Source organism: Artibeus jamaicensis, unplaced genomic scaffold, assembly GCF_021234435.1.
Source record: "Artibeus jamaicensis isolate MK-2021 breed Jamaican fruit bat unplaced genomic scaffold, CSHL_Jam_final contig_477, whole genome shotgun sequence".
In the NCBI taxonomy this organism is placed as follows: Eukaryota; Metazoa; Chordata; class Mammalia; order Chiroptera; family Phyllostomidae; genus Artibeus; species Artibeus jamaicensis.
Window position 1 is genome coordinate 4,130,801 of NW_026521854.1, and position 19,336 is coordinate 4,150,136.

The 19,336-nt window shown below is 59.3% G+C and overlaps 2 protein-coding genes across 4 annotated transcripts in view; one reads left to right on the top strand and one right to left on the bottom strand.

Annotated features, from left to right (window-relative positions):
• Positions 1 to 1,378: 1,378 nt before the first annotated feature.
• Positions 1,379 to 13,177, top strand: PHYHIP (phytanoyl-CoA 2-hydroxylase interacting protein). 2 transcript variants are annotated; one of them, XM_037152823.2, is made up of 6 exons: positions 1,379 to 1,473; positions 2,400 to 2,674; positions 6,103 to 6,296; positions 7,429 to 7,603; positions 9,354 to 9,471; positions 11,073 to 13,177. In XM_037152823.2, exons 3-6 carry the CDS (start codon positions 6,132 to 6,134, stop codon positions 11,605 to 11,607), a joined length of 993 nt encoding a protein of 330 aa, XP_037008718.1. In that variant the 5' UTR covers positions 1,379 to 1,473; positions 2,400 to 2,674; positions 6,103 to 6,131; the 3' UTR covers positions 11,608 to 13,177. The 2 variants fall into 2 exon arrangements, with proteins under 2 accessions (XP_037008718.1, XP_037008719.1); XM_037152824.2 differs by lacking the exon at positions 1,379 to 1,473 and having other exon boundaries at positions 2,336 to 2,674.
• A 5,152-nt stretch (positions 13,178 to 18,329) lies between these two features.
• BMP1 (bone morphogenetic protein 1) overlaps positions 18,330 to 19,336 on the bottom strand; it is a 38,275-nt gene continuing 37,268 nt past the window's right edge. For both annotated transcript variants that reach the window (XM_037152638.2, XM_037152639.2), the window contains one exon: positions 18,330 to 18,845. In XM_037152638.2, coding sequence (XP_037008533.2) covers positions 18,711 to 18,845 — 135 coding nt within the window. In that variant the 3' untranslated portion in view covers positions 18,330 to 18,710. The remainder of the gene's footprint in view (positions 18,846 to 19,336) is intronic.

The following is a 19,336-nucleotide window of genomic DNA, read 5'->3' on the forward strand; positions in this document are numbered from 1 at the left end:
TGGAATGGCGGAAACGTCAGGTAGTACTCACAGAACAGTAGGGAATTGGCTCCCCGGAAAAGGGCGCCTGACCTGACAGTAGAACACATACGGCGACTGCAAACAATATTGTGGGGAGACTTTGCAATGAACAGAAACAGTATTGGTAGCTGAGAACAACAGGTTATAAAGCAGTATTGCTACCTTCTATTTTTGTTATAAAGCATATAGTTCACTTGCCTATATCCGAATAGTAAGGACATGAGCGACTTTAATTTTCTCTTAAGCTTAGTGTTAAATCGCATCATTCTACCACGATTGCATACTTTTGTGCAATAAAAAGTTACTAAAGGTAAAGACGCAGCAGCAGCACCTTTTGGCAGTGGTCTGGCTTCACATGGAGCGAGCTCTGTTTGGCACACTCGGCTTTCTTCCTATCATGTGTTTCCTCATGTGACCTGCTGAGAAATCCTCTGAGGCAAGAAGAGGCAGAACCCCTGAGAGGGCTGCGCCTTCACCTGACGCCCGCACGCAGCTCTGCAAAAGCGCCCTCAGAGGGCCATTGTTCACTGCTCGGGACCCATGACCTCATGCGCTCTCCACATGCCATCCGGCCGAGGTAGGAGGCAGGGACATGTGGGGACTAGACTGCCTTTCCCAGAGGGGGAAACCGAGGTGCCGAGAACTTGACCTTTTCCTCACACCAGCCATCAGTGTGGTCCTAGGGACAGAGTGTGGCCCAGCTGTCTGGTGCCGGCCATCACCATAAGATTGTTTGGCATCTCTGCGGAGTTTCAGCATCTCTGTGTAGGTTTGGCTGAGGGAGGGCTGAACCTGCCTCCGCGTGACACACCGCACCACATTCTGTGGTTCGGGATCTGACCAAACCTGCTTCGGTTCTCCACACCCATTTAGGGTGGGATCGGCTTCCACTTGTCTCTGCTTTCGGTGAACTCTTCACTCTCTGTCCACTGTCACCACCTCCAACCTGCTGCTGATGTCTGCAGCCCCCAAGTCCTTCTCACTGTGTGTGCCTTATGCTCAGCTCATGCCTCCTGCAGCTCCCTGAGGCCCCCACCAGGGCCCGCCTGCATAGGCTGTTGTCTCCTGACCGCGGTCCCAGCGCCAAGCCCTCCCCGCCCACCACCCTCCTGCTTCCACAGTCTCTACCTGGCTTGGCCCCACCTGTGCCCTGGAGCTGGTCCTGACTCCTCCATCTCAGAATTCTTGTCTGTACCCTGCAATTTAGTCGTCTACTTCTTGTTTCCCAATCATGTCTCTAAATGTTCATCTTTTCTCCCCTAGGAGACTGTGGGCTCCTCGCCGGCAGACACTGTCAGTAGGATGGCACTGATAACAGCGCTGCCAGGTGGCCGGCACTCCTGGTGCACCAGGCCCAGAGCTGAGTGAGCCACGTGCTTGTCTCAATCAGGGATGGCAATAAACCTGTGTAATGACTCCATCTGACAGATGAAGACACTGAAGCCCTGAGAGGTTGAGTACCTAGTCCGAGAGACTGTATTTTAACTGTATCTGTCTGCAGAGCCCACGCTTCTCCACCCTGCATGTACTCCCTGTTGGTTGCTTGGTTCAGATTTCCCTGAGTGTTCTGCATGGCGCCACCCACAGGGTCCTCATTTCTTGGTGGTAAAAAAAAAAGCCTCCTGCAGATATGACAGCAAACAGTGCACTCTCTCCCTGGCCAGTGTGTTCAGGGCCGGGCTCCTCTGAGTCCAGATGGTCGGCTAGAATACTACCACTCCAAGCTGTGCATGTGCCTTCCACCCCCACTTCTGTGCCTCTGCACACCCTTCCCAATCCCGAAACTTCTCTCTGTGGTCCCTTTTCCCCCGGGGGCATCTAAGCAGCCAAAGGGCTCGCCCTAGACCACCAAGGATCCTGGGGCTTCTGTGTTTTATGTCTTGATAGAGTTGATAAGAAAAGGGAGCACCCAAAGGTAAGAGCCCAGACCAAGACAGACACTGCCTCCCACCCCACCCCAGCTCCCAAACCTGGTCTGGATCCTGCCTCTTCATGGCCATCCCCTTCCCCAATCAGAATCTTCGCTTGAGGTTCCTAAGCCCTAGGGCTAAGCCCCACCCCTCTCCCAGCATCCTAAAGTTTGGGGGCTACATTCCACTGAGAAATTTCCAAGTAGACGTGTGTTGAAGGGACTTCTGCCTGGGGTCCGTGTTCTGGGAAACCTGGGGAGGGCACCGCCACCACCGCTGTCTCGGAAGACATCCACGTAGCTCCCTTGGAGACCTTCTGCCCTTTCCCCCTCCCACCAGCCCAAGCGCACAGGGACCAAGCTTGCTAATCGTCACCTGACGCTGGGCAGCCACTGATCCCATTGGTGGAGCCAGATTGGGTCTGGCTCTCCAGTTCCTTCTCGCCTTCTCTGCCTCTCTCTCCTCCAGACCGCTTTGATTCCGCTCTAGCCTCCCCTTGCGCTCGGCTGGGAACGTCGCCTCTCCCGGAGCTGCCGCGCGCGCTGCGGAGCAGGCAGGGGCTGCCTCTGGGGCATGGAAGCAGCCTCCTCGGCAGCTGCGAAAGGAGCGAGAGGAGCCAGCGAGCGCTGCTGCCTGTGACCCAGGCGTCCCGGTGGCTGCCCCCAGCCCGGGAGCCCATCCGCACACAGCCCTCTCCCTTCCTTCCCCTCCGGGTCTTCCTCTGCAGAGCCTGGTGGAGCCAGGTGAGTGCTCTTCCTCCCGGAGCGTCCCTGCTGGTCATCCCGAGGGGGACTCCGCTGGCCAGGGGCTAGGAGCTGGGGGCCCGGGGTCCTGCCGCTGCCTGTGGTGCGCGCCTACAACGACCTTGTCCCCTTTCCCCCGGGGGGAATTTGGCCAAGGGGTTAACAGCTGGATCCGATCCCCGGGGCACCACAGCCAGGCACCCCGTGACGATTCTGCTGCAGTCAGCAATGCCAATGGGGACAGCGGGATGGGGGCCGCTTTTCCTCTGGTGCGTGGAGGCTCTTCTGGATGGACACGGGCAGAGCGTGTTGTATCAGTGTGTGCACCACATATGCAGGCTTGTGAGAAGACTGGAGGTTCGCTTGCGTAGATAGTTCTGTCTGCGCGCACTCATGTTCAAGCGTGGGTTTTGACTGCTGTGTGGCATGTGGGGGAACACATGTTTCTTGTACATGTGAAGCACATGTGTCGGGGATCACTTATCTGAGTAGCCTCTCGGTACATGTTGGTGGGGACAGTGTGAAGCAGTGTATTTATGGGGTGGACATATCCCTTGTCATGTGTGTGGGAGTGGATGATGATGGACGGTTTCTATGTGGCAGGTGCGACTTGGAGCAGGAGAGGGTAGGTAGGTGGAGAGGGTGGGCAGAGCTGTAGAGGCTTGCAAACCTGTTGGCATGCGGAGGCTCGGGCTGGCGGAGCACCGCCAGAGACAAACACATTTTCAAAGGCTGTGTCCTGGAGCCTAGAGGAGACTCGAGAGCAAATACCAGAACACGGACAGAGGCTGATGTGCATGTGAATGTACATGGGTGTGCAAGCAGGCCTGTGGGTTGTGAGCCTTGTGTGGAGGTGGCACACATGCATGTTGGTGCCTGCGGCTTTCCTTTCCCCCAAACTGTGGCTTTGTGAGAAGGTGTGACTGCATGTGTGTGAGCCCGTGGACGTAAACATGCGTGGGTCTGTGTCGAGGTGGCAGCTAGTGGAGGGGACTGCGGGACAGCCTGACAATGCGGAGGGTGGCGGAGGGTGGCGGAGGGTGGCGGAGGGTGGCGGAGGGCCCCTGACTGCGCAGGGGAGTGTGTGGGAGCGAGAATGTCCAAGGAGGCGTGTGCAGCCTGTGGGTAGCCACACTTGGTGTGTGTGTGTGTGTTCGCATGTGTGTGCCTGCCTGCATGTGGGTGTGTGAATGCTGGTCTCGGGGTGGATTCGCTCAGGAGTCTGGGTGTTTCTCAGGTGCTGTCTCGACCTGCCTCTCACACCCTGCCCCTCCTCGGTCATCCAAGCTTGCAGAGCTGGGGTTCGGGCCCACCGCTGGCCCGCCCCGCCTTTACTGCTCTCCCAGCGCTCCCAGCATCCCTCACGGCCACTCTCCCACTCTCACGTGGGAAGCAGTCTGAGCGCTCCTCGAGGTGTGCAGGGGAGAGGTGGCCCAGGTCCTGGACACTTCACCAGTGAGAAGGGCTGCCCTGCCTCTGGAAGACTGAGGGGTCCTGGGCAGGGGGAGGCGCCCCCGCCCTCGGGGTACATGGGGGGCTGCACCCCATGTGGGTGGGAAGAAGCCCCTGAGGCCCTGCCCAGGGCGGGAGTATGTCTGTGTTGGTGTGTGGGGTGCATGTGTGAGTGTGTGTGTGCCTGTGGGGGCACACAGGTGTCTCCCTGGGCACTCCTCATGGGGACTTCAGGGGTGGCAGCTCCCCACTGCTCCATACCTGTCCTCGTGAATCACAAACTGGTGTCCTGTATGGTTGTTTCCAGACACCCTGTCCCGTTCTGTTTTATTTCGTGGTGTACCTAGTAGCACCCCTGTGCTTATTTACTGTAAGATTCAGGAAGCCACTGGTGTCTGGCCGAACCTACGATAGGCAGCCATGGGCTTTAGTGTGGGAAGCTACGATGTAACAAAGGCTCGGGTAATACTCCAGGACAGGGAAGGGCCCTCGCCCACATCCTTCGCCCTGCGCCTGCCACCCAGGCAGCCCACAGGTTAATCTAGAGGTGCCAGGCTCCAGAACAGCCTTAATTGACAGGGAAGTGTGGGTTGGAGCTTTTGGAAGCTATAAATAGAAGTACCTGCTTTCGGAGGGACAGGGTACCCTGACCCTTAGTGTCTGGGCGAGGAGAAGAGGGAAGGAGGAGAAAAGGAGCCAACACTACAGAAATTTGAGGCGTGCTGCGACGGGGCTTGAGGAAGACCGGGGGGCGTGCGCTCTGCCTGGTACTGAGCCAGATGCCCTGGAGAACGTCCCGCCCACACGCATGCTCTTGCCCCAGAGAGGGTCCCTTCCCTCCCCTCTCACCCCCCAGGCCCCCACCCCACCCTGTCTGGAGCTCCAGGGAGCCAGGCTGGAGTGAGGGCCCGAGTCAGCACTTCCTAGCTGAGCGCAGGTGACAGAGCCCGTGCGCTCACTCCTGGGGGGGCAGCCAGGGGCAGGGGCGAGCGGGCAGCTGGGAGGAAATGCCGTTGCTTGAGAGAAAAGGACCAAGAAGGAAAAATAAATAGTGGTGAAACCATGTGCACCTATTCGCACACATGGCACACACGTGACTCACATGACACATGCACGGGAACACAGCCTCAGCCTAATGATGAAGGGCCTGAGCGTCCTGGAGTCAGACATACCTGAGTTCAAATCGTTTCCCAGCTGTGACGTTTGGCATCTTAGTGCCCCCACCTCAGCTACCGCGTGTGTAAAATGGCAGTAATGACAGTGCCCACCTAACAGTGAGCTCACATGAGATGACCTTTGTGAAATGGGCACTTAGTCAGCCTGCAACAGCTGTCAGAGCTAAAACCAATTGCTTAAGCGTCAAGCGACAGGAGATGCTGGAAGGGAAAGAATAACAGTGGGAAAGTCACAGGTGGGAGAAGGGCTGCGGCTTATGCTGCCTGCCCCCCACCAGTGGCTCTGCGGCCTTGTCTTCCCAGCCCTGCTGAGTCACCCCAGCGAGGAGGGACCCCAGGGTCCTGGCACCCCGGCCCCTTGGCTGCTGGTGTCCTCCTGCCTGTACCCGCACGCCCATCTCCTCAGTGGGTGCTTCCTGTCTCTCCTACGCCTCACAGCATTCTCTCTACCCCACTCCCTTCTCTTTTCACGCCTACTGGCTGAGGGCCCCCTCCTCGGCTCCATCTGCTGCCAATCTGTCCCGCCTGGCGTCTGCAGCATCCCCACTGCCTCTGCCACCTGTCAGGTGCCGTCTGCTCTGCAGACCCCTCCTAGAAAAGCCAAGAGCCCCTGGGGGGGTGCCCCATCCCACCTCCATTCCCATGCCCCCAGTCTTCCCTGGTGCAATCTTTCCATCAGATTTGATGAGGCAAGTACAATCAGTGGCTCCTCGACATTCCACCTCGCAAGGGATGTTGGGAGCAAGATGTTCCAGAAAACACGGTGAGGAGGAGGGTTGCTGATTCTCCCTCTCCCCTTAGTCCCCACAGAAGCCAACCCGCAGGGGAGCATGGAGCTGCTGTCCACGCCCCACAGCATCGAGGTGAACAATATCACCTGCGACTCCTTCCGCATCTCCTGGGCCATGGAGAACAGTGACCTGGAGAGGGTCACCCATTACTTCATTGACCTCAACAAGAAGGAGAATAAGAACTCCAACAAGTTCAAGCACCGGGTGAGTGAGGGGGCCCGAGCAGTCTTCCCCACCGCTGCTCCTGAAGGAGGCAGAGAGCGCGCACCGGGAGGCGACAGGGTGGTGTCGGAGAGGCCTGGCTCCGGTCCAGGCTCCTCTCACTGTGTGATCTGGCTGGAGTTACCCAACCTCTCTGAGCGGGGAATCATAATAATGCCCGCCCCGGTAGGCCTGTCGGAGGATTCTGTGGGGTAATGTCTGTGTGGTGTTTGGCTCGGGCCCAGCACACATTGAATACCGTTACTGTGACTAGGGTGTCGGAGGGGCGGGAAAACCCGGGGCAGGGCTGCGGCAGCACACCTGGGGTCGCCTTGGTGACCCGGTGGGGGCTGTGGGCCACGGGCAGGGGTGGAGCTCGTTGCTGGGTCCTTCGGGCCCCCGAGGTCTTCCCTGCCGCCTGGCCCTCTGGCCTGTTTGCTGGGTTTAGAAAATGAATGTGAGAGAGTCCCCTGCTGGCTGGGGTGTCCTTTCCCTGGGTTAAAGCTGGTGTGGGGGTGGGTGGGAGGAAGGCTCCCATCTTCCAAGCTGGCAGAGAGGCAGAGGGAAGAGTGAGGGGGGGAAGAAGCTGGTTCCCACGACGACACGCCATGTGGGTTACTCACCCTCTCTCTCTTTGGAATTGGCTCCCCTGATCTGGGTGTCTTTTGGCAGGCCAGTTGCCACGGTGACGTGAATGTTCAACACCACCCCCTTAACCTCCTCCCAAAAGAATAAGGCATGTTTTCCCTTCCTCCCTGGCTTCTCAGCATTGGCCGTTGCCGTGGAGACGGCACTGCAGTGTGCAGAGCTCTCGAAGTCTCCCTCGAAAACGGAGGTCTCACCGCCCTCAACTTGGTGGGCCTCCACCCCAGTGGCCTTTCTCCTCAGTTCCCAAGAGAACTGGCGTCAGGGAGTTGGGAGGGGTGGAGGCTGGGATTGTCTGGTGGCCTTGCTGATGGCCACCGCTGGCTTCTGTGGGAAAATGGCGGCCAGGACACCGCACCTAGGGTCACTGAGACCCTGGCCCCCTCAGGAGGCGTGGGGCCACCTGGACAGTGGGGTCTGAGGGAATGCCAAGATCGGGTATGACCCCCCAATGTGACTCCTGGCTGTCGGTCTGCACCCCATGTCTCAGGATGTCCCCACCAAGCTTGTGGCCAAGGCCGTGCCGCTGCCCATGACAGTGAGAGGCCACTGGTTCCTGAGCCCCCGCACGGAGTACAGTGTGGCCGTGCAGACCGCCGTGAAGCAGAGTGACGGGGAGTACCTGGTGTCCGGCTGGAGCGAGACGGTCGAATTCTGCACCGGGGGTGAGGCCCTGCCGCCCTGCTGCCCGTGCGCCCCTGGTTCGGTTGTGGTCGGGAGGGGGCTCCGCCCTGCCACGGCAGACGCCGTGGGCCTGCGGTATGCCAGCTGCAGGCTTAGGCCTCCCACCGGGGAGGCGCATGCCCACGAGACCCGCCCAGTCCCCCAAAGCCTGCAGACTGGTGACAACATCACTTCCATGACGGGACAGAGTCACTTTTCTGGCCTGGGGCTAGCATGGGTTTTGAATTGTGGTAGAATACACATAACATAAAAGTTACCGTCGTAGCCATTTTCAAGCATATATAGTTCAGTGGCATTAAGCACACTCACGTTGGCACGGAACGTACCTCCCCAAACCGGAGCTCCGCACCTGCTCGGCAACAGCTCTGCTCCCCTCACTCCAGCCCCTGGCAGCTGCAGCTCGCTTTCTGTCTCTGTAAACGTGACCACTCCTGGCACCTTATGTGAGGAAATCACACAGTGCTGTTCCTCTGTGACTGGCTCACTCACTTAGCAACTCAAGGCCTGTCCACGTGGTAGCCCGTCTCAGAACGCCTTCCTTCCTCAGTGGAACAGCAGCACAACCCGCAGGGGATGTTGTGCAGCTGGACCGCAGTTTGTTTATCAATCACGGGCGGGTGGACCGGTCATGGAGCAACCACATTCTGCTTGTCCTGAGCCTCCAGTTAGCCTGGAAACGCTCCTTGTTCAGTGACCCCACAAACTCTCAGAGAACTCAGCTTGGAAATTCCAGAATGAGCAAACAACACCAGGCTCACACGTACTTGTCACTGATGATGCAGGTTCTGTCCCTGCTACAGGCCATTCTTTTAATGTCCGTGGTGAGAACTGTCCCAGATCTCCCTCTGTCACAAGGGAGGGGCAGGGGACATTCTTAGCCCCAGGCCTCCCGGACTGCTGGCTCCACCCTCGGCCAAGGTCTGTGCCCTCTGCTGCGTCCTTGACCTGTTGTTTTCTTTTGAGTGCCACCCTCTGAAGGTGCTCCCTCTCCCTATGGGAAAGGCTGAGTTTACCCCAGAGCTCCGGGTGCAGTGGAATTTACTTCCAACAGGAGAACCGGGGATGGCTGCATTCCAGTCCACATTCCTCTGGCCAAGCCCAGCATCCTGGCTGGGGCCGCATCAGCAAGGAGGAAAGGGCACCTTTTTCTAATCTGTGCAAAGGCGCTGCCTAGGCTAGCAGCAGCCCTGTCCCTGCCCCTGGCCCCGGCCCTGGGGAGGGTCGGATTTCACTGCCCTGTTTTCCAGGCTCCGCTGCTTTTCCTGGGATGCTGGAGCGCAGTCATCGCCCCAGACCTGGTCTGCCCAAACGCTCACCTCAGCTAGAGAGCTGAGCCCCCGCCTGTGATGACAGCTGGCATCCCTGAGGGTGGTGCGGGCAGCCTCCAACCCGGTGGACTTGAAGGCTCTCCCTGAAGGGCCTCAACATCTCCCCTTTCAGTCATTCTTACAAAGATGAGGACAGCCTGGGATTGCAGCACTGGGGGGGCCCTGGCACGATTATATAACTAGGCAGCCCTGCCCCTGTCTGAGGCAGAGGTCCTGAGCCTCTGGCACAGAGGGCGCAGAGGTGATGAGGACAGACAGCATCCAGCTGGCCCATTCCCATGTGGTCCAAGGTGCTGCTGATGTTTGGTGTCCCCTGCAGCTCTGAGCACAGAGGTGGGTGTGGGAGGGGAAAGGGGCTGTGATCCCTGCCTAGCCCGCAGCTCACTCACCTGCTCTCTTGCAGATTATGCCAAGGAGCACCTGGCCCAGCTGCAAGAGAAGGCCGAGCAGATCGCGGGGCGCATGCTGCGCTTTTCTGTTTTCTACCGCAACCACCACAAGGAGTACTTTCAGCACGCCAGGTGCGCGCAGACCTGGGTGGCCCGCCAGGCCCCGCCTGCCTCCCCCACCTCAGCCTCAACTGTCCAGGCTGTTTGAGGTCACCCTGACCTTCCGCCACAGGCTGGCTTGGGACTGAGCTCCAGGGAAGGAGAAGGCTCTCCCCGTGGGGCTGCCTGGGGCTCCTGGGTGAGCACGGTCCCAGTGGGATCCTCCCTGGAGGGGTTCCTATCACTGGTTCTAAGGTGGCAGGCCAGCCTTCTCTCCAGCTCAGGGCCTGGGTCAGAAGGGGAGAGAGGAGGGGGCACAGAATGGAGTGGATGCTGAGCAGAAAGGGTGTGGTCTTCACACCATCTGCGGGGGAGCCCGGAGGCTCTAGGGTGAACGTCAGGCAGCCCTTGGGGGTGCTGAGGGGTTGCTGAGGAACACTGAGGATGCGGCTTGGTGGACCTCACCCCCATTTAACCTGAGCAGCTTCAGTTCTATTGCCTATGGCCCGTCTGTGTGTAATTCCCTTTAGGAAGAAAGAGAGGGGTTCCACCCCCCAAAATTCTTGATCCCTTCACTGATGTCATTCAGCACCCTCAGCAGACACATGAGGAGCCTGAGACCCAGAGGGCCAACAAGTCACTAGTCACCTCAGGACAGCCAGGACCAAGGAGGAGGGAGACTGGATCAGGGGCTGCCCAACCCCCTGACTCCACTCCAAGTCCACGACCTTCTAAGGTTGGGCCAGGGCAAGCCACCGCCAACACTGTCTTCATCACTGCGTCACTTTGACTCCACCCCAGGGCAGTGGGGGCCTGGAGGGTCTTTGGTGTTTGCACTAAAGAAGAGACGCAGTGAGCCGAGTGGTGAGGGCACCAGCCCAGTCTGGGCTTCTGTCTGAAAGCAGGAGACACAGGGAGCATGCGTGTGTGCCGGGTGCAGAGATGGGTGAAGGCAGGGCTCCCCCCAGAAAGCTCAGAGTCTGTTGGAGGGCAATACTGATAGATGGAGGGTGGTAGGTGTGTGTGATCGCTGAGTAGACTTCAGTGTCCTGCACGTAGTAGGCAGTCAAAAGTTTGTTGCGTGCCAGGGCCTGATGTTCCTGGAAGGTGTTAAAGGGGAAGGGACACCAATGCCGGGCCTTGAAGGGTGAAGAGGTGAACCTGTTGCAGTTTGCCAGGCCAGGTGGGAAAAGGTGGGGAAAGGTGGGGAAAGGTGGGAAGGGTGGTCCAGGCAGAGGGCAGAGCACTGCAAATGCAGAGGCAGGAAAGAGCTGGGGTGGGGCTCCCACTTGGCCGGAGGGCGTCACCTGCGGGTGTGGGGGAGGTAGGAGGTGGAGCCAGAAAGACCAGATTGTGATGCCTTGCTTGTCACTCAAGCTCCACCGAAGCGTTTCATGCTGAGGAACAGCAGGTTCAGGCCTCTCCGGGACGAAAGAGTGGGCTGGATCAGCCTATCTCCAGGGCCCTCCCTGCTCTTGCATTCTGGAATGTACTATTTGTGACAGGTGGAGGCGGTGGCTGGTGGGAGAGCTGGGAGCTGGGCTGGCTCCCTTCTCACCACATGTGGCAGCCAAGCCTCAGCCCAGCTAACCAGCAGCATTTTCTCCCTTTTGGCCCTGCCCCGGGGTGGGTAGGACCCACTGCGGGAACATGCTGCAGCCCTACCTGAAGGACAACAGCGGCAGCCACGGCTCCCCAACCAGCGGCATGCTCCAAGGAGTCTTCTTCAGCTGCAACACGGAGTTCAACACAGGCCAGCCCCCACAGGACTCCCCCTACGGCCGCTGGCGCTTCCAGATCCCCGCCCAGCGTCTTTTCAACCCCAGCACCAACCTCTACTTTGCAGACTTCTACTGTATGTACACTGCCTACCACTACGCCATCCTAGTGCTGGCCCCCAAGGGCTCTCTGGGGGACCGCTTCTGCCGAGACCGCTTGCCCCTCCTGGACATTGCCTGCAACAAGTTCCTGACCTGCAGTGTGGAGGATGGGGAGCTGGTCTTCCGCCACGCCCAGGACCTCATCCTGGAAATCATCTACACCGAGCCCGTCGACCTATCCCTGGGCACCCTGGGGGAGATCAGCGGCCACCAGCTCATGAGCTTGTCCACTGCCGACGCCAAGAAAGACCCCAGCTGCAAGACCTGCAACATCAGTGTAGGTCGCTAGGGACTCCAGGGGAGCTGGGGGGGCTTAGGGAGAGATGGCTGGCAGAGCGGTGATGGGTAACGTAAGTTCAGGGAGCCAGCTTTCTCTCCCCTGCCCCTGGCCCCCTCCATGCCATGCAATTCCCCCTCCCCCACCCCTCAGTTTTAGAGGCAACAGAGAGTGGTCCCCTGGGTAGGCATGGCCCACCCAGGCCTAGTAAGGCTCTTAGCTTCAGTGGGGGGGTTGGACTTCTGGAGACTTCCCCTTTCCTCTGGCTTCCCTGTCCCGCTATTTCCTGCTTCATCACAGACCCCCATCTGATGGAGACTGTGCCCTCCAGGCTCCCCCCCGGGAAAGTCTCTCCAGGCCGCAGCCCACCTGCAGGTCACCTGCCTCCGTGGGGGACCCAGAGAGCTGTGGGGTGCTCTTCCTTAGCCCACCCACCCCACGCAGGACCACCACAGGCTGCCCCTCCCTGCTCAGCTGGGCCTGGGGTCTTCCCTCTCCAGACCTGGCCCCCTCCCTCTATAAATAGTCTCCTGCACTGCTGTGACTTCCTTCCCCACAGCGCCTCCTCCTGCCTGGGGAGAGCGGTCCCCTCTTCTCACCTCTGCTCTAGAAAGGGGCCCTCTTCCTCCTGGCTTTGGAGCATCCAGGCTGTTGGAGTTTTCCCTTTGTTCTGAAGATAATACAGACCCCAGAGGACCTTTTCCCTTGCTCAGAGCACTGAGGCACTCAGAGCACTGGCAGCCACTGGGGTCGAGGAGGGGGGAAGAGACCCCTGAGACCCAGAGGGACCCCTTTCTCAGCCAGGAGTGGGCTGCTGCTCACCCTGAGGCCACCTGGTGTGGAACGAGACCTGAGGGCTTTCCCGCAGAGCCCGTCACGCCCTGGCTGTGCAGTTTGCTCGCCCTCTCTGCCTCGGGGCTGGGACTGCCTTGTGCCTGTGAGTGACCTGGACTGTGGTTTCCCTGCCACCCCAGCTGCCGTCCCCGCCCACTGGCACTGTCTACACTCCCCCTGGAGCCTGTGGACGGAGCGTCCCTTCCCTGGGAGCTCCTGTCAGAGACTTCGCTGGGCCTAACAGTGTTTTTTACCTAGTTCCTACTTTTGTACGGGTCACCGGGGTGGAGAGGGCAGGCCTCCTGAGACAAGCAGACCAGGTGGAGTGATGAAGAGAGGTATCGACGGAGGCAGCTAGCTGTCTGGGGATGATGGAGGTGATGTCAGGTGGAGGAGAACAGCCTCTGCAGTGACAGCCGGATTTCTGTGATGAAGGACAGAAGGGGCCAGCAGGCCAACAAGGCCATATCTCAGTAAGGGGCAGGTGGGACAGCTGGTCGTCTCTTCTGTAGCCGCAGGGAGTAGTGTGATCAGCTGTTTCTGTGGCTTGGATCAGGTCTGGGGCCCCGGGAGATGCATGGAGAAGGAGAGGACATGGGCCCTCAGGCCCTTTCCCCCCGCCTCTGCTGGCAGCATTGCTGTGGGGGTGGCCTGCTGCCCTCCCCTGGCCCCATGTCTGCCCCCGGCTGGGGCACACCTGCCTGTGCTGTGCTTGCGATGTGTACCAATAAACCACCACGGCCTGAGAGCCTCGCCTCTCCTTGGGCTGGGAGTGCGGGTAGGCCAATCAGACACGCGGGGATGCCCCCAGCCCGGCCACCGGGAATTGTGTCCAAGTCTTGCTATGAGATTCAGGGCTCAGGAAGCAGAGCCAGAAGGGACTTTGAAGGTCATTTGGAGCCACCCTGCATTTTGCAGGGAAACTGAGGGCTCTTAGGAGAGAATCTGGAGCGATCTGGAGGTGTAACCCAGGTACCCAGGCCCCTCCTTCGGAGCTCTTCCCACTGCAGTGTCAGAACCAGAGGCCCCTGAACCCTCTCCAGCAGGGTGCCTCTGGCAGGTCTGAGTCACCTCTGTGCCTATTATTATGGACTTATTAAAATGATCCTCTTCTGGAGTGGAAAAGCTCCAGAAAAATCAGTCACCTCCCTGACACCAGCTGGCTCAGGGCCAATGAATATGTGTCCCCAAGAGCTGGGGCACAGCCTCCCAGGGCTAGGGAGGAGACCTGAGAAGCAAAGACCACTTCCTGAGGGTCTACTATGTGCCGGGCATCACAGTAGGTGCTTTCACACATCAGCCCTTTCTGCCTTCTCAAAGGCTCTGCTGCGGTCACATTTAACAGATGAAGAAAAGGAGGAACAAAGGAAAGGAAAGGCTTGCCCATGTCTTATAGTAAGTAGGTGACTGTGGCCAGGATCTGAATCAGGAGCTGTAATCTTCCCGTTTCACTGCCTGGTGTCCCCCAGTATGTGCCAGACCCACCTGACACTGTAAGATGCATGCAGGGCCAGTCTCAGACTCAGGGACCCTGGGAGGGTTTCTGGCTGGCCAAGGTCCTTCCTAGCTCCTGAATAACACCAGGGGGCGCTGTGGAGTCATGAATGCTCAGGAGGCTTATTTAAAGGGGTTTGGGCAGCAGCTGGAGTCCAGAATTCCCAGGACAGGGAGTGACCACCGGGGTCTAGCTTTTCACCTCCAAGCTGGACCCCTGCCTCCTGCCACCAGCTGAGGGCTATTCGGAGTCCTCCAGAGGGAAGTCTTCAGTTTTCCTTCTGTGGATCCTTCTGGGTTTCGTAGGAGGAGAGTGTGGCTCCCAGGGCCCCACTAGTGGGAGATGAAGGCAACCATCTGAGGCAGGGCAGACAGGGCTAGGGGCTGTGCGTGCGGGTCTCCTCCAGAGAGCTGGCTGCTCCTTCCTCGCTGCAGATGGCCGCTCTCTGGCACATGCCTGCGCTGGGCTGCTCAGGGCACCCAGCAGGCCAAGCTGGGTCAGGGCATCAGGTGGAGTCTGCCCTGGGACTCCTCCTGGCCCATGTTCCTCTGGTGGAAGGAGAGAGGTCTGCATGGGAACACACACATGTGCGCACACTCTCACACACCCTCCTCGGGCTGGAGTTAGAAGACAGCCTCAGTAGCCACAGAGCTGAAAGGCGAGGGAAACCTTGGGCTGTGGTTGCCACTGTGCAGAGCGGGCCCCCGAGTTAGCCCTGCTCCACTGCAGGTAAGGAAGGAAGATGAGGCGGCGGCCACCCAGGAGCACCCCTGAGTTACAGGTGGGTGTTCTGCTGTACCGGCACAGACATGCAGACAGAGCCAACATACACACATAACCCCATGCACTAACGTGCCAACACACACACACTCTTTCCCTGCACAGGCACCTACTTCCCTGCCCATTCCTCTCCTCCTGGGCCAGCATCTTTCTTTGAATCCTGGATGGGTGACAGCCCCCACCCTCTGGGGGGAGGAGAGGGGCCCAGTCTGAGAACCCTCACAGTTTCATCTGGCTTCAGTATGTGTCTGTTCTCCATGTTGGGAAAAGAGGTGGCTGGGGTCCCAAGGAAAGGGACAAGAAGGGACCTTTCCCCGAAATGGAGGGAGGCCTTCAGGAAGCTGAGCTGAGGTGATTGGCCATAAAATGGCTTGGCCATAGCATCTGGAGGAGATTAGAACCAGATGTTCCCGGGACAGGGGAGGGGGAAGGTGTGGGGCTGGGAGGGGGCTGGAGCAGGAGAAGTGGCCTGGCCCACCAGAGGCTGGGTGAGGGGCCTTGCGGTGCTCTGGGGAAAACATCTGGCCACTCTGCCCTACTCCCCGTCAGGCACTACTAGTTTTGCAAACTGGAGCAGCAAATCTTTTCACAGATTCTAGAGTCAGCCGTGTGTGGAGGGACAGTCAAGCACAGGGTGTGACTTGGGAGGTACCCAGAAAGGCTACCAGCCAGCCAGAAATCCATCCCCTGTTCTGCAAGCTCCTCCCTGCTGTGGGTTAGGCATTGTCCTTTCTGGCAGCAGTCTTCTGCCAAGCTCCTGATGCCTGCCTGCAAACTTGGGTACCCAGAAGTTGCCTTTTGCCATAGGCGGAGAGCAGTCCAGGGGCTGGGAAGTGGTCTGGCAGAGGAAAGGATGAGGAGGCCCATTCATGGACAGCCTCCTGTTTGCCAGCACTGGGATAGGTCTCTTCAAAGGGCATCTCGCGGTTCATGGAAACCCTGGGAGCTGTCATTACCCTATGTCTAGAGAAAGAAACTGAGGTTCAGGGTGGTGAAATGACTCACTTCAGGACACATGTCGCCAAATGGTAGAGCTTGTGTTTGCACTCAGACTTGCTAAGGGGGAAGGAAGGGAATCAGAGAAGGAGCAAGAGGCAGTGCAGAGCATCGCCTTTCCTTCTGCAATGGAGCCGACAGCCAGCCCTGCAAACCACCGCAGCTGCTGAGGATCCCAGCAGCTTCAGTAGCTCGGCCAGCCCTCTGGCTGCCTGGAGACTAGATGCTGGCTTTTCTTCTTGCCTGTGTACAGGAAGGGCTGCTGGGCAGAGGCACCAGGGAGGGGCAGCTGGCCAGTGTCACAGGGCCAAGCAAGGCAGAGCCAGGCCCTCTTGCTGCCAGGCTGGTGCTGTCATGCAGTCCTCCTCAGGGCTGGAGAGGTACTTGGGGTGGGGGGGGAGACAGAAGCTCTGGGGGGAGTGGGTATCTGAACCTGTTACCAGGGTTAGGGGCATGGTCTGGGGCAGGCCCACCCTAGCTCTTCCACCGCTGGCTCTGTGCTCAGGGTTTGGGGAAGCCCAGGGGGGCCTCCAGCACTTGGGGACAGTGGAGGAGCAAGGGTGCAAGGGTGCCTTCCTCTGATGAGGAACCACCCAAGCTGATGGACGGCTGCACTGGGGTTGGTCTACTGTAGAACCCAAAGCAGGCAGGAGGTGAGGGTGGGCTGGGCCCTGAAAACACACTAGAACTGGAATATGGATCAGTGGCCTGCAGCCAGCTTCTAAGCAGCCTCCCCCACCTGGTGGCACCTCTGCAGATGGGCCCAGAGAAGACTGGGAGAACCGGCCAACATGGGTCCCTGAATCAGGATGGGGGGTCCCGACCTATGGTGGTGATGGTCTCAGGACAGGTGTCCAGGGCGGCCGCCTGGGGTGGCCCTGAGCTGCCTCCAGCTGTGGCATTTATTCGCAGAGGCCCTGTTCCAGGTGGAGAAGCAGGTACTCTCTGTGGGCAGAAGCCCCATAGTCTAGATGGGGTTATGGCCCTGGTTCCTTCTGGACATGTGGCTTGTGGACTGGGAGTGTGGCCCATTGGGCTTCAGAGAAGCCTGGAGGGCTGGTGAAGTGAGCCAGGACCACTGACCACAGATGCACCGTGGGGAGCGACCCCGAGTTGATTGGCACAGTGCCTGGGTCAGATGCCCAGGCGACTCTGAGAGCTTGGGGGCCTTGCCATTCTGCTGAAGGCACTCCAGACTGTCCTGAGCACCCAAGTCAGAGGAGCTGAAGGCATGAAGAGGTGGCCATGACATCACTGCCTGCGACCTTACTGGAGCAATAAGCAGTTACCCCCGTGGCCATCACCCATGGCCTTGCAGGATTCAAGGCCTCACCTGCAGTCAGGACTGGAGGGCAGGGCTGCAGCTGGCCCGTGGGAGGGGGCTTTGCATACAACTCAGACAGTAGCACTGTGTCTGGTTTCCACCACTGCTTTCTGCTTCAAGGGCCACAGGGCATGCACTATGACACACTGCTTCCTGGGGGTGGGTCCCCCCACAGAGTCCTGACAACCTCTGGCACAATACCTGCCGGCTGTAGGGAGGAACTGGGGCCAGTAAAGCACTACAGTCCCCCTGAAGGCTCCCAGGGGCCCTGGGGCTTGGAGCAGGCCGCCGGGCTCGCTGGACTCTGGGAATGGCCAGCCCAGGTGTAAGAACCCGGGTTCCCCCTCGACCTTCTTTCCTAGTGAGACCCATGTAGAGGGAAGGCAAGGCAGAGAGAGGCTCCTTTGGAGGGAAGGATCAGGAATGTGGTTTCCCTCCTCCCAGCCTTAGGGAGACAGGTCTGAGCCTCCCTGCTAGCTGGGAGGCAGGAGGCGACAGCAGGACGGGGAGGCCAGACAACGCACAACCTTGGGTTGCCTTGGGAGAGGGGGCCAGCTGGAATGTTTGCTCAGCGTCTGGCTCTTGTCTCCATGACAAGAGAAGGACCCACAGGGGCCGGCTCTCAGTGCCTGACCTTCAGGAAGGCAGGCACCGGGGCCAGCTAGCAGGTCTGCGCTGGTCGATGCCAGTTTTCTGGCCCTTGCCTCAATGCCCTCTCGGCCCACCCACCCCTTCCTTACACACAGACACTGGAAACCCAGGTGGACACCAGCTGGACAGACGTACACCTATCCCCTTTTACATACCTCCTCCCTCCCCACCAAAGGGCCTTTCACAGAACGGCCCACCCGTCCCTTTGATGGGGAGGGCTGTGCAGTGTGTGCGTGCCGTGCACATGCCTGCGGCTGAGTGTGCAAGGTGGCTGTTTGTGTGTGCCCAAGTGTGAAATTACACCCTCAGGGCTCCTGAAACAGAAGGGAGGAAGGGCAGCCAGTGAGCCAGGTGTCCTGGCGATGGGCTACTCCAGACACTGCGAGCCTGCACATCTGCAACAAAACACCCCCGCCCCTCCTACCACAGCCCAGACAGCCTCTGGCACAGGATACTGGCTGTAACACTTTCGGTTTATTGGCTGGGATGCCCTGGTGTGGCTGGCCAGCTACTGGGCCTGAGAGAAGCCCTGCCTCCTTCCCCACCCCTCCCTGTCACCTCCCAACCTTGGCTCCTGTGGGACATGTATGGAAGCTCATGCCCCAGGAAACAGTGGTGAGGGGGAGGTCAGAACAAAACCAAATGAGACTGGGGAAGGGCTGGAACATGTATATTACAATGAAGATACGCACCAGCCATATACAATCCAGTGCGTAGCGATGGGCAGGAAAGGTGGGAGGGTCCCACGGACAGACCCTCCCCCACTGGCCGGCCCCCATGGAGGAATGGCCACTTCAAGTGTCTCAGTGAAGGCTCTGGCTCCCTGGCCCTGGCCCCTCGCTCTGGAGGAGGCGAAGGAGGAAGGGCCTGGGGAAGTGGCTCATGAAGGAGTCCAAGCCCCTGCCTCCTGAGGACAGCCTCACCTGGACCATCAGGGACAGGGGCGGGGTGCCACGGCCTGCCCGCCCCCACTGTCCAGTCCAGGCGACTGAAAGCAGCAAGCCTCATGTCCCCACCGACATGCAAGGGCAGAGGTCACTTCCTGCTGTGCAGTGTGTCCTGGAACTTGGTGCTGGTGTAGCGCAGATGGAAGCCTTTTTTGGTGATGGTGTCGTCAGAGTGGAATCTCACCAGGACAGAGTCTCCTGCCGAATACACCTCCTCCGGAGGCTGGCGGGGAAAGGGTGCGAGAGCCTGAGAACAGGTGCCAGGGCTGCCGCCTTCCCTCCCTGGGGTCCCCTGCTCTGAGGAGGGTGGGTGGCTCCGACTTCCACCAGGTGCCCCAACCCCCTGACGCAGGAGGAAGACTCCTCTGGCAGGTGTTTAACAGGGTACCCGGTAGCGGAGGGGAGAAAGCAGGGGCAGAGCAGCTTAAGTCCCGAGAAAAACTTCCATTCTCAACCCGGCTCTGCTAACTAGTCAGTTGTGAGGCTTTGGCAAGTACTGCCTTTCTGAACCTCGATTCCCTCCAGGGCAAAGGGGACCAAAGTCTGCCCGCTCTCTGGGCCTAGGGCTGGGGACAGGGCCGTGACTGAGTGGCTGTGAAGTGGTGGGAGGAAGCAGGTTCTCGGAGTGGCTGCACTCTAGCCATTCCAGCCATTTCTCATCTCTCAGAGAGGACTGGACAGCCGAGTCCCCCAGACCTGGACTTGGCCTTCCCC

Coding starts and splice junctions, on each gene's coding strand:
- PHYHIP (XM_037152823.2), top strand. CDS start 6,132: ATGGAGCTGCTGTCCACGCCCCACAGCATCGAGGTGAACAATATCACC. Junction 7,604..9,353: donor GGTCGAATTCTGCACCGGGG/GTGAGGCCCTGC, acceptor GCTCTCTTGCAG/ATTATGCCAAGGAGCACCTG. Junction 9,472..11,072: donor GAGTACTTTCAGCACGCCAG/GTGCGCGCAGAC, acceptor CGGGGTGGGTAG/GACCCACTGCGGGAACATGC.